The sequence below is a fragment of the Salmo trutta genome, chromosome 6, assembly GCF_901001165.1.
Source record: "Salmo trutta chromosome 6, fSalTru1.1, whole genome shotgun sequence".
NCBI classification, from domain to species: Eukaryota; Metazoa; Chordata; class Actinopteri; order Salmoniformes; family Salmonidae; genus Salmo; species Salmo trutta.
In genome coordinates, this window is record NC_042962.1 from 50898320 (window position 1) to 50911763 (window position 13444).

The 13444-nt window shown below is 42.7% G+C and overlaps 1 protein-coding gene across 1 annotated transcript; it reads right to left on the reverse strand.

The window, feature by feature from the left end:
• Positions 1-8070: 8070 nt before the first annotated feature.
• LOC115196180 (uncharacterized) lies at positions 8071-13444 on the reverse strand. Its single transcript, XM_029756810.1, has 4 exons — positions 13362-13444; positions 10958-11191; positions 10116-10291; positions 8071-8480 (listed from the first exon to the last, which is right to left on the reverse strand). The coding sequence occupies exons 1-4, from the start codon at positions 13425-13427 to the stop codon at positions 8264-8266; spliced, it is 693 nt and encodes a 230-aa protein (XP_029612670.1). The 5' UTR covers positions 13428-13444; the 3' UTR covers positions 8071-8263.

Here is a 13444-nt window from a genome sequence, read left to right on the forward strand (position 1 = left end):
GAAGGGTTCGCTAACATGCTAAGTAGTTACAAAGTCGCTAAAAAGTAGTAAGTAGTAGAAAAATTGCTGATTAGCTAGAATGCTAAAGTTGTCCATGAGGAGATTCAAACATAATACCTTTGGGTTGCTAGACTTTCGTGTAATATGCCTACCTATCCACTCCAAGTAAACAGCAAAGTGGGTCAATTTCTGCAACAACTAAGAGCATTGAAGCATGGGGCAACATTTCTCTGCCAGTTTCGTTCCATTGCTACCACGCTGTAACAGCATGAAGCAAATCATTCACATGCGCAGATATTGTATGTGACTGTGTGAGAGCGAAGTCTTGCATCTCAATATCTGTGGTGCTGCTCGAGGCAATGTCATTTAGTCTAACTTTAAGTATACTTTTTCCACCTGCAGGCACACTAATGATATGGTCCTTTGAAATACTTAAAACACAGAAATGGATTACCCCTACTCAGTTTAAAAAAATTATAATTTTAGGGGGTAGATCAGCTTTAATGTTGCAGATAGATTGTAGTTTCCATCAATGTAATTGCCTGCATCATTTCCGATCACCCATATATTTTTTTGTAAATATACAGTGCCTTCGGAATGTTTTCAGACCCCTTGACTTTTTCCACATTTTGTTACGTTTCAGCCTTATTCTAAAATGTATATAGTTTTTTCCCCCTCATCAATCTACACACAATACCCCATAATGACAAACCAAAAACAGGTTTAGAAATTTTTGCTAATTTATTAAAAATGTAATATCACATTTTCATAAGTATTCAGACCCTTTACTCAGTAATTTATTGAAGCACCTTTGGTAGCGATTACAGCCTTGAGTCTTCTTGGGTATGATGTTACAAGCTTGGCATAGCTGTATTTCTGACTGTTTCTATATCTAACCATGACACCCTTCCTCTATTCTGACTGTTTCTATATCTAACCATAACACCCTTCCTCTATTCTGACTGTTTCAATATCTAAACATGACATCCTTCCTCTCTTAATGGGTCCCGTGTGGCTCAGTTGGTAGAGCATGGTGTTTGCAACGCCAGGGTTGTGGGTTCGATTCCCACGGGGGACCAGTACGGAGAAAAAAATGTATGAAATGTATGCATTCACTACTGTAAGTCGCTCTGGATAAGAGCGTCTGCTAAATGACTAAAATGTAAATGTATTTGGAGAGTTTCTCCCATTCTTCTCTGCAGATCCTCTCAAGCTCTGTCAGGTTGGATGGGGAGCGTTGCTGCACAGCTATATTCAGGTCTCTCCAGAGATGTTTGATCAGTTTAAGTCAGGCTCTGGCTGGGCCACTCAAGGACATTCAGAGACTTGTCCCGAAGTCACTTCTGCGATGTCTTGGGTGTGTGCTTAGGGTCGTTGTCCTGTTGGACGGTGAACCTTCGCCCCAGTCTGAGGTCCTGAAGCAGGTTTTCATCAAGGATCTCTTTGTACTTTGCTCTGTTCATCTTTGCCTTGATCCTGACTAGTCTCCCTGCCACTGAAAAACATCCCCACAGCATGATGCTGCCACCACCATGCTTCGTCGTAGGGATGGTGCCAGGTTTCCTCCAGATGTGACGCTTGGCATTCAGGCCAAAGAGTTCAATCTTGGTTTCATCAGACCAGAGAATCTTGTGTATATACAGTACCAGTGTGGTGGCTAATTTCTGCATTACCAAATGAGGAGAGTTACAAACTTCACACACAAGTCAGTTATACTTAAAACTACATCTTTAATAATTAAGATGCTTTTGCAAAAGCACTTGACCTTCAATGAACCATTTGAAAAGTGATTACACAAGTACAAAGATCTTTTATACCCAATACCCACCCCTCTCGACGTACATGACGAACAACAGATCTTAGGAACAGTTCACAAAGGTTAAGTTCTGTATGAAATATATCTATAAAACATAGCAGACAGCAACTGCTGTATCAACAGTGTTCATTCTATAGACCAGTATCTGGTCCTCCCACCCCAAACTGGAACGTCTCTCCCTGGTACGGTATAGAACAGAACCATTAGCTCATCCAATGGCATAAATCAATTGACAACTCTAGATACTCCCATCTCAAGTAAACCCCTCTTGACTCCACTCCTGGACAAGCTCACTGAGGGGAGTGACTTGTGCACAGACATTGTGGAGATAAATAATTGGTTCCCCATTAATCACGCCATCCCTTCACATGGTTTAACAATACATTCACATATGACAAGTATCTCACATAAGCATATTATGCAAATAAAACATCTTAATTATCTATCTTACCCAACTAATTCTGATTCATCCACCACACCAGTCAAACGTTTGGACACACCTACTCATTCCAGGGTTTCCTTCAAAAAAAAAAAAACAATAGTGAAGACATCAAAACTATGAAATAACACATATGGAATCATGTAGTAACCAAAAAAGTGTTAAACCAAAATACATTTTATATTTGAGATTCTTCAAAGTAGCCACTCTTTGCCTTGATGACAGCTTTGCACACTCTCAACCAGCTTCATGAGGAATGCTTTTGCAACAGTTCCCACATATGATGAGCACTTGTTGACTGCTTTTCCTTCCCTCTGCGGCCCAACTCATCCCAAACCATCTCAATTGGGTTGAGGTCAGGTGATTGTGGAGGCCAGGTCATCTGACGTAGCACTCCAATCACTCTCCTTCTTGGTCAAATAACCCTTACACAGGCTGGAGGTGTGTTGGGTCATTGTCCTGTTGAAAAACAAATGATAGTCCCATTAAGCGCAAACCAGATGGGATGGCGTATCGCCGCAGAATGCTGTGGTAGCCATGCTGGTTAAGTGTGCCTTGAATTCTAAATAAGTCACTGACAGTGTGACCAGCAAAGTACCATCACACCTCCTCCATGATTCACGATGGGAACTACACATGCAGAGATCATCCGTTCACCTACTCTGGTCTCACAAAGACACGGCGGTTGGAACCAAAAATCTCAAATTTGGACTCATCAGACCAAAAGGACAGATTTCCACCGGTCTAATGTCTATTGCTCGTGTTTCTTGGCCCAAGTAAGTCTCTTCTTATTATTGGTGTCCTTTAGTAGTGGTTTCTACGCAGCAATTCGACCATGAAGGCCTAATTCACGCAGTCTCCTCTGAACAGTTGATGTTGAGATGTGTCTGTCACTTGGCCTCTGTGAAGCATTTATTTGGGCTGCAGTCTGAGGTGCAGTTAACTCTAATGAACTTATCCTCAGCAGCAGAGGTAACTATGGGTCTTCCTTTCCTGTGGCGGTCCTCATGAGAGCCAGTTTCATCACAGCGCTTGATGGTTTTTGTGACTGCACTTGAAGAAACTTCCAAAGTTCTTGAAATGTTCCGCATTGATTGACCTTCATGTCTTAAAGTAATGATGGACTGTCGTTTCTCTTTCCTTATTTGGACTTGGTCTTTTACCAAATAGGGCTATCTTCTGTATACCACCCCTACCTTGTCACAACACAACTGATTGGCTCAAACACATTAAGAAGGACAGAAATTCCACAAATTAACTTTTAACAAGGCACACCTGTTAATTGAAATGCATTCTAGGTGACTACCTTATGAAGCTGGTTGAGAGAATGCAAAGAGTGTGCAAAGCTGTCAAGGCAAAGGGTGGCTACTTTGAAGAATCTCAAATATATTTAGATTTGTTTAACACTTTTTTGGTTACTACATGATTTCATGTGTTATTTCATAGTTTTAATGTCTTCACTATTATTCTACAATGTAGAAAATAGTAAAAATAAAGGTGTCCAAACTTTTGACTGGTACTATATATATACACTGCTCAAAAAAATAAAGGGAACACTTAAACAACACAATGTAACTCCAAGTCAATCACACTTCTGTGAAATCAAACTGTCCACTTAGGAAGCAACACTGATTGACAATAAATTTCACATGATGTTGTGCAAATGGAATAGACAACAGGTGGAAATGATAGGCAATTAGCAAGACACCCCCAATAAAGGAGTGGTTCTGCAGGTGGTGACCACAGACCACTTCTCAGTTCCCATGCTTCCTGGCTGATGTTTTGGTCACTTTTGAATGCTGGCGGTGCTTTCACTCTAGTGGTAGCATGAGACGGTCTACAACTCACAGAAGTGGCTCAAGTAGTGCAGCTCATCCAGGATGGCACATCAATGCGAGCTGTGGCAAGAAGGTTTGCTGTGTCTGTCAGCGTAGTGTCCAGAGCATGGAGGCACTACCAGGAGACAGGCCAGTACATCAGGAGACGTGGAGGAGGCCGTAGGAGGGCAACAACCCAGCAGCAGGACCGCTACCTCCGCCTTTGTGCAAAGAGGAGCAGGAGGAGCACTGCCAGAGCCCTGCAAAATGACCTCCAGCAGGGCACAAATGTGCATGTGTCTGCTCAAACGGTCAGAAACAGACTCCATGAGGGTGGTATGAGGGCCCGACGTCCACAGGTGGGGGTTGTGCTTACAGCCCAACACCGTGCAGGACGTTTGGCATTTGCCAGAGAACACCAAGATTGGCAAATTCGCCACTGGCGCCCTGTGCTCTTCACAGATGAAAGCAGGTTCACACTGAGCACATGTGACAGACGTGACAGAGTCTGGAGACGCCATGGAGAACATTCTGCTGCCTGCAACATCCTCCAGCATGACCGGTTTGGCAGTGGGTCAGTCATGGTGAGGAGTGGCATTTCTTTGGGGGGCCGCACAGCCAGAGGTAGCCTGACTGCCATTAGGTACCGAGATGAGATCCTCAGACCCCTTGTGAGACCATATGCTGGTGCGGTTGGCCCTGGGTTCCTCCTAATGCAAGACATTGCTAGACCTCATGTGGCTGGAGTGTGTCAGCAGTTCCTGCAAGAGGAAGGCATTGATGCTATGGACAGGCCCGCCCGTTCCCCAGACCTGAATCCAATTGAGCACATCTGGGACATCATGTCTCGCTCCATCCACCAATGCCACATTGCACCACAGACTGTCCAGGAGTTGGCGGATGCTTTAGTCCAGGTCTGGGAGGAGATCCCTCAGGAGGCCATCCGCCACCTCATCAGGAGCATGCCCAGGCGTTGTAGGGAGGTCATACAGGCACGTGGAGGCCACACACACTACTGAGCTTCATTTTGACTTGTTTTAAGGACATTGCATCAAAGTTGGATCAGCCTGTAGTGTGGTTTTCCACTTTAATTTTGAGTGTGACTCCAAATCCAGACCTCCATGGGTTGATAAATTGGATTTCCATTGATTATTTTTGTGTGATTTTGTTGTCAGCACATTCAACTATGTAAAGAAAAAAGTATTTAATAAGATTATTTCATTCATTCAGATCTAGGATGTGTTATTTTAGTGTTCCCTTAATTTTTTGGAGCAGTATATATATATATATATATATATATATATATATATATATATAATATATATGTATGTATGAAGGGTGGAACAAATAACGAACAAAAGAGAACTATTTTAAAGTAGATTATGTCCGTAAAATGTATATAATATGTAGAAGCTGGAAGTATTGGAAAAAGTCAAGGGGTCTGAATCCTTTCCTTTTGAAAGTATTCAGACCCCTTGACTTTTTCCACATTCTGTTACATTTCAGCCTTATTCTAAAATGGATAAAAACTAAAAAAATCCTCATCAATCTACACACAATACCCCATAATGACAAAGCAAAAACAGGTTTTACATTTTTTGCAAATGTATTACAAATAAAAAACAGGAATACCTTTTTTGCATAAGTATTCAAACCCTTTGCTATGAGACTCAATTGGGCTCAGGTGCATCCTTTTCCCAATGATCATCCTTGAGATGTTTCTACAACTTGATTAAAGTCCACCTGTGGTAAATTCAGTTGATTGATACACACATTATTTTCCACTATCCCTACCATTCCTCCCCTAATTGGCTTCTACTTCCAGCTTCTTATATAATATATATACATTTTACGGACACAATCTATTTTACAATAGTTATCTTTTGTTTGTTATTAGTCCCACCCTTCAGCTCCACTTAACCCCTCCCAACTATCTCTTAACACCATCCATATTGTATTTCTACTTGACATATATTTTTCAACTGTACTGTGTCGTGTCTTTGGCTATGCCAGATTAAGTGATATGACATGCTATTCTATAAAATCATTTCTCTGTAATTAATATTACCTGATTAAGCTAATCAGGTAGATAATTAACTAGAAAGTCGGGGCACCACCAAGTAATGTTTATAGAGCTGTTATCTTCTGAGTAAACTCTTAAAGACCTAGTAATCTTTTACATCAATAGCAGTCAATATTTAATCGTCACTTTGTTTAGTCTCATCTGAAAGTTGTAAATTCTTGGTTATCTTCACGAACCCTGGCTAACAAGTTGAATCAGCAATACAACATTTGGTTTAATTATTTATTTACTAAATACCTAACTAATCACACAGAATTACATCTACACAGAATGGATCATACATTGATTACAAATTAGATCATAAAGAAAACGTCCCTGGTGGACAGAACAGATACGACGGCTGGTTACACAAAGAGAGGGGGTTGGGTTTGAGTGAAAGAGCGGGAAGACTGAGTAACAAAGGGAGAAGCTATGCTATTGTAAATACAGAATCTTATGCATTCTAAATAACCGCCTATTTGAAAAGAAGAATGCAATAAATATTTAATCTGAGCTGCGCTTCGGTAGATTGATCGTCGATGGAAGGCCGGTTTGTCCTTTATGGATCTCTGGTCCTCTGAAGAATGTCTTGTGGTGAACTGGAGCATGGTAGAATGGTTACTCTGTCCGTCCTGTGGTAGAACAGATACTCAGTCCGTCCTCTCCTAGCCCACGTCTACAGTTGCTGCGCTAACGCGACGGCTAGGAGGTATCACTTCTTTAGTGAATAAGAGTTCAAAGTTCATAACAAGTTGCCATACTTTAAGCTCATGCTATATTCTGGCTGGCATAGTCGAAATTCATCCTATAGGTCGTCACCTTCACATTGAAATTCGATGCCAATTTCGTTAGGTTCTCTAAGGTTGGCTTAGTTCTGTAGGTGGTCTTTGTCCTTTCAACGTGGGGACCTCAAGTCCACACGTCCTTGGAACAGCTTATTATCTGAGCCCTTTTACGTAGGACTGTCGCACTAATGTCCTCGGAACAGGAAGTTACATAGGAGGGGAGAAAAGGGCATGTTTCATCGTTTATAACTAATGTCTGTTCACATGGGCAAGGCCACTGTGTTGAGCATAGTTTACTCTATGACCAACCATTCTCTCATTAAGAAGCTAAATTAAATTTCATCTTTTCACAAATAGTTTCATATTTAAATGTTTAAATTGCACAACAATTTCATGTGAATCTGATAACTATAATGTGTAGACTTTCCAAGATACAGTTTATGTCGTCCTGTCATCAGTCATAATGTCTCAGATGACAACCGAACAGACATCATATTCATTAAGTCCCAATGCATATTTTCAACTGGTTGGATTACTGAAATATGGTTCCTTTCCCCCCACCTTTTGATGTTCCCAGACTCTATGTTTAACAAAGGCTTTTCAAGTGTCCTTCTGTAGAGTCAAGAGAGGAAAGGGAGAAAGGTATTTATGGGGGGGTCATAAACCTCACCCACAGGCCAACATCATGACAACTGATATTTTACAAAAGTTCTGAACCTTTTTATTCTCATAGTTTCTACAGATTGTAAATTAAAGAAACATTTTTGCTAGAAGTTTTATTATATTATTGATTGATTGACAATTACTTTTTAAATCACCCAGCAGTGCTATCTGCAAAGTTAATTATTCAGCCATTGCTGGACCTGTAACCAAAAATACATATGGATTGTACCAAACCAAATGATCTAAGTTAAGTTATTTAGTAATAATAGAATCACCCAAATGTGGTAGTCTAAACTGCTACATGCACTTCATGGGCATGGTTGTTCATGCAGGTCTTCATAAAAGATCTGCAGCGAAGCAGGGAGAAAACTAGTTTGGAACAGGGATGGAGATCATTTTTAAATGCAAATCTGATTGGATACAGCTTTTGCTTGCTGAAATATCAGCCTCAATTTAACTTCAGAGTTAATTTTTTTCTTTCTGAGGGCTAATCAGGGACATTTTCTGGGACAGCTCTAGCCTGGGAAAGGCCACCAGAATCGGGGACATCTGGTCCCATAGGCACCAATGCGATAACAGCTGGGTCTTGCTTGCTGAGTTCTTTGATTGTATATGAACCAGAAAAAAATGGAAGTGAGGATGTCTCGCTTCCTCGTCCATCTCTGACTACTCCTTCCTTCCTCAGATTAGTAGTCCTGCCTTCTCCAATGCTTTATCTACATTAGGCGCCAGTTGTCTTTCATAGCCCCAGATTCTCTTGTCTTCATGCAGCTCCTCCTTGGTCAGTCCTCCTCGTAGGGGAACTCTGACATGGATGATATGACACACATTAGGAGGAACCTTCACTGTCTGCCCGAAGTTACGCAGCACAGAGTGGACCGACGTCTGCTCCACTGCCCTGGGGTCAGAGACACAGGAGGGTTGTTAGACAGAGTGGACCGATGTGTAATCCACTGCCCTGGGGTCAGAGACACAGGAGGGTTGTTAGACAGAGTGGACCGATGTGTAATCCACTGCCCTGGGGTCAGAGACACAGGAGGGTTGTTAGACAGAGTGGACCGATGTGTAATCCACTGCCCTGGGGTCAGAGACACAGGAGGGTTGTTAGACAGAGTGGACCGACGTCTGCTCCACTGCCCTGGGGTCAGAGACACAGGAGGGTTGTTAGACAGAGTGGACCGACGTGTAATCCACTGCCCTGGGGTCAGAGACACAGGAGGGTTGTTAGACAGAGTGGACCGACGTGTAATCCACTGCCCTGGGGTCAGAGACACAGGAGGGTTGTTAGACAGAGTGGACCGATGTGTAATCCACTGCCCTGGGGTCAGAGACACAGGAGGGTTGTTAGACAGAGTGGACCGATGTGTAATCCACTGCCCTGGGGTCAGAGACACAGGAGGGTTGTTAGGCAGCGGTTCTATTCTATCCTTTCCTGGGTCTTACTTTCATCTTGTAGGGGTGGTAGGTTCTAACCAGAGCCCTATACTACGAACGAACTCTGAGTTCAATTCGCGATAACCACTTACACAAATGTGGCTCACCTTTAAGCCAGGTACATTTCTGGGCAACCTAAATCAGGGCTAACTCTACTCATCCTGAATGAAATGTCTGAGCCATGTTGTTGAGGACAAATGAGATCAGGTTCCCATCATCCCTTTCAGACCACTGATTAAATATTATATTAATCAAGTGTTTTTTGTGTAAAGAAATAGTAATATTACAATACTAAATACACATTTAGTAATGACAGGAGGCATTTGAAACTTTACACAGAGTATAACTTTTGTATGACTTTATAGGTGTGGGGAAAAAGTTGCTTGTGCATTGATAAGCACACCAAAGACGGCATGAACGATACGTAATACAAGAAAGACGGCACTTCTTATGACCATTTTCACTCCATAACCTGCAGAATTTGCAAGATAGCTTTTCGTGACTTGCCCATGGATTTATGTTTCAGCGTTGTCTCTGAAGAGTTCGGAGTTCGACTAGACACGAGAGACATGTATGCGCAGTTATAAGTCTGCTAGAGTGAGCGGCAGGAGGACAAGCAATATCCAACGTCGTAATAGGGATGAAGCCTGAGCTGGAATGTGAACCTAACTGAAGCTGACTAGCTTTAGAAAACCCTGAGTATATCTAGCTAGCTTCTTAGTATACTACTCTGGGCCATACTATCATCTTGGAGGGGTGGTAGATTCTAACCTGGGCTGTACTATCATCTTGGAGGGGTGGTAGATTCTAACCTGGGCCGTACTATCATCTTGGAGGGGTGGTAGATTCTAACCTGGGCCGTACTATCATCTTGGAGGGGTGGTAGATTCTAACCTGGGCCGTACTATCATCTTGGAGGGGTGGTAGATTCTAACCTGGGCCGTACTATCATCTTGGAGGGGTGGTAGATTCTAACCTGGGCTGTACTATCAACTTGGAGGGGTGGTAGATTCTAACCTGGGCCGTACTATCATCTTGGAGGGGTGGTAGATTCTAACCTGGGCTGTACTATCATCTTGGAGGGGTTGTAGATTCTAACCTGGGCTGTACTATCATCTTGGAGGGGTGGTAGATGCGATAGTCTGGCTCCTCTCTGTAGATGTGCTCCATGATGTTGATCCCTGGAACATCCCGCCAGCGGGGTCGTTCAAACCTTCCACTGGGCTCAAACTGGGACTTAGGAAAGATGTGGTTCTCTATGAGGAACACTTCGGCCTGGGAAGATGGAGGGTGGAGTGAGAGAAGGCGAAAGAGAATGAATTCAGATTTCTTTCCTTCATATCTGATCTATTGTTTTCACTGTCCACACTTTTATTTTGTTTTGAACCATATCAGATTTGCACATTCACACTGATGTAGCATATGAAATAGCATGCAAATGTAATGCTCATGAATTTCCTGTCACTGTTCCTTTAAATGTTGGAGTGGTTATCTTGGTAACGGCAGGTCATGTGTTAAAACAAACACTTCAAAGCACAACATTCTGATCTGAGCGTCCTTTCTGAGGATGAGAACCACATACGAATGTGGCATCAGAACTCAAAAGATAAGATTCCATGGCTGCGTTTACACAGTTAGCCCAAATCTGATATTTTTTCAATAATTGGTCATTTGACCAATTAGATCAATTCAAAAAAAGAAGATCTAATGTGAGAAGATCTGATGTGATTGGTCAACAAAATGATTAACAACCAAAAACACCAAAGATCAGAAAATGTTGTTTACAAATTGGGGAAAATATCACATTTCTTTCAGATGTGCCAAATAATTGAGGGAAAAAATCTGCATTGGGATGCCTGTGTAAACACAGCCTAACATATGCATACTACACACGTAATGATCTACACACATACACAGTACTTCCCTGAGTCCTCCCCCTACCTTTGGGTTTTGCCTCTGAAGTACATCCATCATCTGGGGCAGGGTTTGATGCTGGTATGGAGCTATAATCTCATCGATGTCGTTCAGCAGTACATAGCGTGACTGATACATATGTCTGTAGACACAGTCATTTAGAGTGGTCAACTGGCCGTAGTAGTGGATGTCCCCTCCATGTTCACTGGGCTGCCACCCACGGGACGGGTTCATGTGTTGGTCGATAGGCCAGGGCACCACCTGCATTCAATCAATCAGTCAGTTAATTGGGGATAACGGGCTCGTGGACTGGAGCGGAATAGGTGGAATGGTATCAAATGCATCAAACACATGGCTTACGGGTGTTTGATGCCATTCCATTTGCTCCGTTCCGGCCATTATTATGAGCCGTTCTCCCCTCAGCAGCCTCCAATGCTATCTATCTATCCATATTATTTTCACCCAACTTTTAAACTAAGTCCTATTACATGGTGACATTTGTTGCTGATTTCACGTTGAATTCATGTTAGTTGACAATTGAACCAAATGTCAATCAAAACTAGACGTTGAACTGATGTCTGTGCCCAGTGGGATGTGTGATGAGTGAGTATGTTTATGGAAACTTCGGGTACAAGACAAACCAGCCTACAAATAAACACGTTGGTTGAAATGAAGCAATGGCAAAAATGATTAAAGCACAGATTATGGATGTGCTCACGTCAAGCAGACCTACGACAAAAATACATAGTAAAACTTAAAACGTTAGCCTAAAATCCAGAGCCTATTTTGCTAACATACAACGTGTTTGCTGAAATTCCACTCATTGCACTATGTGTCATGCTATGCATGACAAGGAGTGGAATGAAAACTCAAACAAACTGGTAGGCTCCCTACCCAGGCTAGCTATACATATGTCAATCTGTACTTGAATTATTGTAAATTAGAGTTTGCACTTTTTTGGTAGGCCTATTCCATTCCAATCTCCCATTGTAGCAGCCTGCTAAACTAAATACAGTACAGATCAAATATGTATTTCACCCATGTTCACAAAGTAATCGCCAAGGCTACAGACACTGACTGACACTCTGCAGGAGACAGGGCTTTCATTGGATGTGAAAGTTCATCCAGCCAAGGTCAAAACCAGGAACAACCTCATCTCCAAACTAGCTGGCTCTACAGGGAGTACTGCTACCACCAGAACTAGCAATCTCAAACTCAGCAGCAGACCTTTACAGAAAATCACATGATTTCACATGTGGAAAATCACATGATTTCATGTGAAAATGTGTTTTTGGAACACTTGACATGTGATCACGTTTTCAGGTGTAGTTTCATGTTATCACATGTTGCTTTACATGTTGTCACATGTTATCACATTAACTTCACATAAGATCACGTGAGCACATGAAAATGTGTTTTGGGAAATTCATGTGGTTTCTCCATAAGGGGAGTACGGTGCACCTGTAAGGTCAAAGTCGCCACACACACACACACACACATACACAACAGAGTCGACACACAGCTAAACGGCATCATGCACCTCATCACTGGCACACTGCGATCCACCTTGCTTCCCTGGCTCCCTGTCCTGGCAAACATCACCCCCCCCCACCCACACAGTGCATTCAGAAGTATTCAGACCCCTTGACTTCTTCCACATTTTGTTACGTTACAGCCTTATTCTAAAATTAATAGAATTAATTGTTTTCCTCATCAATCTACACACACTACCCCATAATGACAAATCGGAAACAGGTTTTTAGAAATGTTTGAAATGTATTAAAAAAATAAAAATGAAATACATAAATATGCAGACCCTTTGCTATGAGACTTGAAATTGAGCTCAGGTGTATCCTGTTTCCATTAATCATCCCTGAGATGTTTCTACAACTTGATTGTGTTACATCTGCTCCTGCCATGCCCTCTACTGCTCATCCTGTGTCTCCTTGACCTGCCGCCACTCCCCTAGTACTCTCTCCCTCTCCCTTTCTCTCTGTGTGTGTGTGTGATTGTGTAGCAATCCCCATCAGCTGCAACCTGTTCCATAATCAAGACATCTACAAATACTCAGCCCTGCCACTTCCACGCTGCCAGATCGTAATCTCTGCTCAGTCAGTCTACGGTTCTAGCCGTTTGTTACTGTTTAGATCCTGTTATCCTGTTGTGCCTGTTTTCCTTGCCTGACGCTGTTTTCCTCTCCGCTACAGTTCTGCCCGCTCTGACTCTGGTCCCTGTCTCCAGTCGCATGTCTTGTCATCCTGCTACTCTGTCCTGGATTCCCCACTCTACTACTCCCTTGGATCCCCCTCCAGACCTGCTTACCCTGTCCCAGCCCCTCTCTCTCCAGCCTCAGCCTCCACACCTGGTTTCTTGCAACCCGCCCAAGCTTCCCCTGGCCTGCACTCCATCTTCCCCCCTTTTCAATAAATACCTTGGTTACTTCATCCCAGTCTCCTTGTCTGAGTCTGCTCTTGAGTTCCCTTGTTCCACTCCGCATAACAGATTGGAGTCCAC